This window comes from Piliocolobus tephrosceles, unplaced genomic scaffold (assembly GCF_002776525.5).
Source record: "Piliocolobus tephrosceles isolate RC106 unplaced genomic scaffold, ASM277652v3 unscaffolded_25000, whole genome shotgun sequence".
In the NCBI taxonomy this organism is placed as follows: Eukaryota; Metazoa; Chordata; class Mammalia; order Primates; family Cercopithecidae; genus Piliocolobus; species Piliocolobus tephrosceles.
The window spans coordinates 5,258-9,537 of NW_022307645.1; the positions used below are offsets into that span (position 1 = coordinate 5,258).

The following is a 4,280-nucleotide window of genomic DNA, read 5'->3' on the forward strand; positions in this document are numbered from 1 at the left end:
ACAGGCTGGGGCAAGGCAGCTAAACTCCCCTCTTCTTATTATTTATTATTTTTTAAGACAGTCTCACTCTGTTGCCTAGGCTGGGGTGCAGTGGCCCAATCTTGGCTCACTGCAACCTCTGCCTCCAGGGTTTGAGTGATTCTCCGGCCTCTGCCTCCCAAGTAGCTGAGATTACAGCCATCTGCCACCACGGCAGGCTAATTTTTGTATTTTTAGTAGAGACGCGATTTCACTGTGTTGGCCAGGCTGGTCTCAAACTCCTGACCTCAAGTAATCCTCCCACCTCGGCCTCCCAAGGTGCTGGGATTACAGGCATGAACCACTTTGCCTGGCCTAAAATCCCTTTCTGAAATGTGGGTGGTAAGTTCTGCTCCATGGAGTGCTCCATAGTTTTGTTTTTTTAAATTGGAGACAGGATCTCGCTCTTGTCACCCAGGCTGGAGTGCAATGGTGTGATCTTAGCTCACTGCAGCCTCTAATAACTGGGGTCAAGTGTTGATCCTCCCGCCTCAGCCTCCCCAGTAGCCGGGACCACTGGCACGCACCACCACACCCAGCTTATTTCGAAAAAGTGTTTTTGTAGGAGCGGGGTCTCAAAGTGTTGCCCAGGCTGGTCTCCAGCTCCTGGGTTCAAGCGATCCTCCCTCGGCCTTTCAAAAATGAGCCACAGTGCCTGGCCAATAAAAGTTTCTTCAATGAATGGATGGGTGGATGAGGTGTGTAAGCGGCACAGCCTCTCTCCTCTGTGTTCAAGTCCTGAGCACCCCCTACCCTCCTGAGATCTCATCTGGGGGAGGACATTGAAGAGCTGTAGGTACTAGGGGTCCCCTCCTAAGATCCCAACCTGCTATCCCCCACCTCCCGACTCTAGAGGATTCTTTCTCACCCCTCTGCAGCCCCAGCCAGGAAGGGGTCCCCTCCCCAGCACCTAGCCTCAGGGGGCCCCCGGTAACTAGAATAAGGAGGCAGATCTGGTGCTTTTTGTTGTTGTTTTGTTTTGAGACAAGAGCCTTACTGTGTCACCCAGGCTGGAGTGCAACGGCTCATCTTGGCTCACCGCAACCTCTGCCTCCTGGGTTCAAGCAGTTCTCCTGCCTCAGCCTCCCGAGTAGCTGGGATCACAGGCGCCCGCCACCATGCCTAGCTAATTTTTTTTTTTTTTTTTTTTTTTTTTTGTATTTTTAGTAGAGACAGGGTTTCACCATGTTAGCCAGGCTGGCCTCGAGCTCCTGACCTCACGTGATCTGCCCTGTCTTGGCCTCCCAAAGTTTTGGGATTACAGGCATGAGCCACCACGCCTGGCCTGGTGCATGTCTTTATAAATAACTGGATGGGCAGGTGGCTTCACACTTCAGTTTGCTCATCCATTAAATGGGGGTTCCACTAAGACAACCCATGTGAAAACTCTTGGAGGGAGACCAGAGCTTGGGGGGTGGGGCGTGATCCTTCCCCCTACACCCGCAACCAGCCCATGAGCCTGGGACCACCACACTCCTTTCAGAGACAGCTGGAGCATCAGCAACCTACCCCCCTGGACACACACACAAAGAGCCCAGGGGCACCTGGCCACTCCTCCGCCCAGGGGAAGGAAGAAAAAGTTATAAAGAAGTTACTAAGTTAACTTCTTTAAGTTATTGGTAACTGTTAGTCTTTGAGGGTGGGGTTTCCAGCCCTTTCTGCCCATCCTCCAGTGAGGCTGCAGGGCTAAGGACTCCAAAAGGAGGGGAGTCAGGGTAGCCCCCCAGTTCCCTGGAGGTGTGTACATGGGGGTGTGGTGCACATCGCTGGGTGCCCCCCCCCCCCCCCCCCTGTGTCCTGCAGCCCCCAGCACCGCCAGAGGCCATGCAGCCTCTTGGGAGGTGCCTTAGTGGGGCACCCAGCCCCCCTGTGACAACAAGGAACCTCCCACAGCCTGCTCCTCCCCCTTCACACCCCCTTGGAGGTAAAAGGAGGGTCGGCCAGCCCAGACTCCCAGGCTCCAGAGAGAGGAAGGAAGGGGCAGCAGAGAAGGTTCAGAAAGAGGGAGCTTGCAGGGTTACTTGTCGCTGTGATTCCCTCCACCTGGCACATGCTGCCCAGCTATGGGGACCTTTGACCTGTGGACAGATTACCTGGGTTTGGCACGCCTGGTTAGGGCTCTCAGTGGGAAAGAGGGGCCTGAGACCAGGCTGAGCCCCCAGCCAGAGCCAGAGCCAGTGCTGGAACCAGTGTCAGCGCCGGAGTCAGTGTCAGTGCCAGAGTCAGTGTCAGGGCCGGAGTCGGTCCCAGTGCCAGGACCCAAGGATCAGAAGCGCAGCCTGGAGTCTTCACCAGCTCCCGAACGCCTGTGCTCTTTCTGCAAACACAACGGCGAGTCCCGGGCCATCTACCAGTCCCACGTGCTGAAGGACGAGGCCGGCAGGGTGCTGTGTCCCATCTTGCGGGACTACGTGTGCCCCCAGTGTGGTGCCACGCGTGAGCGTGCCCACACCCGACGCTTCTGCCCGCTTACTGGCCAGGGCTACACCTCCGTCTACAGCCACACCACCCGAAACTCAGCAGGCAAGAAGCTGGTCCGTCCTGACAAGGCGAAGACGCAGGACACAGGCCACCGCCGAGGAGGAGGAGCAGGTGCCTGCACAGGTGGCTGGGGGGACCTGTCCGAGAGTAATGGCTGAGCCCCTCTGTGAAGTAAGATTAGCCCCAGTACCCACCTCCAAGGGTTAAGGGAAGACCTTAGAGAGAGCTTAGAACAGCAGTTTATTTTATTTACTTATTTGTTTATCTTGAGACAGAGTCTCTTTCTGTTGATCAGGCTAGAGTGCAGTGGCCCCATCTCAGCTCACTGCAATCTCCATCTCTTGGATTCAAGTGATTCTCCTGCCTCAACCTCCTGAGTAGCTGGGATTATAGGCGGGCACCACTATGCCTGACTAATTGCCACCATGCCCAGCTAAATTTTGTATTTTTAGTAGAGATGGGGTTTCACCATATTGGCCAGGCTGGTCTCGAACTCCTGACCTGAAGATCTGCCCGCCTCGGCCTCCCAAACTGCTGAGATTACAGGTGTGAGCACCACGCCGAGCCAGTTTATTTTATTTATGTCTCTATTTATCTTGAGACAGAGTCTCTTTCTGTCACCCAGGCTGGACTGCAATAGCGCGATCTTGGCTCACTGCAACCTCGCCTCCTGGGTTCAAGCGATTCTCCTGCCTCAGTCTCCCGAGTAGCTGGAATTACAGGCCTGCACCACCACACCTGGCTTTCCCCCCTGCCCCCCCACCGGTAGAAACAAGGTCTTACTATGTTTCCCAGGCCGGTCTCGAACATGGCTTAGGTGATCCTCCTGCCTAGGCCTCCCAAAATGCTAGGATTACAGGCCTAAGTCACCACGCCTGGCCCCAGTGAGGTTTTATTTATTTATTTATATTGTTTTTCCGAGATGGAGTCTTGCCCTGTCACCCAGGCTAGAGAGTGCAGTGGCGCGATCTTGGCTCACTGCAACCTCTGCCTCCCAGGTTCAAGCAATTCTCTTGCCTCAGCCTCCCGAGTAGCTCGAATTAGAGGCGCCCACCACCGCGCCCGGCTAATTTTTGTATTTTTAGTACAGAACGGGGTTTCACCATCTTGGCCAGACTGTCTCGAACTCCTGACCTGGAGATTCACCTGCCTCGGCCTCCCAAAGTGCTGCGATTACAGGCATGAGCCACCGTGCCTGGCCCCCAGTGAGGTTTTAAAAGAGAAATTCGTTCTAGCAACTTGACTTGTCTTTGAGGAAGTCAGCTAACAGAGGAGGGGCCAGTCTGACTAGGTGTGTTTGGGCACTGCCTCCCCCATCAGACTGTGAGCTCCTGGAGGATAGTGACTGGGAGAGGACCACCCCTCCCATCTACTCTCAGGCAGCTTTGCAGTGAACATTTGTTAAAAGTCATGAAAGGGTCAGCTCACACCTGTAATCCCAATACTTTGGGAGGCCAAGGCAGGAGGATCGCTCGAGCCCAAGAGTTTGAGACCAGCCTGAGGCAACATGGTGAAACCCTGTGTCTACAAAAAATTAGCCAGACATGGTAGTATGTGCCTGTAGTCCCAGCTACTTGGGAGGCTGACCAGGGAGGATCGCTTGGGTCCAGGGGGCAGAGGCTGCAGTGAGCTGAGATGGTGCCACTGCACTGCAGCCTGGGCAACACAGCAAGACCCTGTCTTTTTTTTTTTTTTTTTTTTTTTTGAGGCAGAGTCTCACTCTGTCGACCGGGATGGAGTACTGTGGCCGGATCTCAGCTCACTGCAAGCTCCGCCTCCCG

At 54.8% G+C, this 4,280-nt stretch overlaps 1 protein-coding gene across 1 annotated transcript; it reads left to right on the top strand.

The window, feature by feature from the left end:
- The first annotated feature begins 2,056 nt into the window (after positions 1-2,056).
- On the top strand, positions 2,057-2,657 carry NANOS3 (nanos C2HC-type zinc finger 3). Its single transcript, XM_023199878.2, has one exon. It carries the CDS (start codon positions 2,082-2,084, stop codon positions 2,655-2,657), a length of 576 nt encoding a protein of 191 aa, XP_023055646.1. The 5' UTR covers positions 2,057-2,081.
- Positions 2,658-4,280: the final 1,623 nt, after the last annotated feature.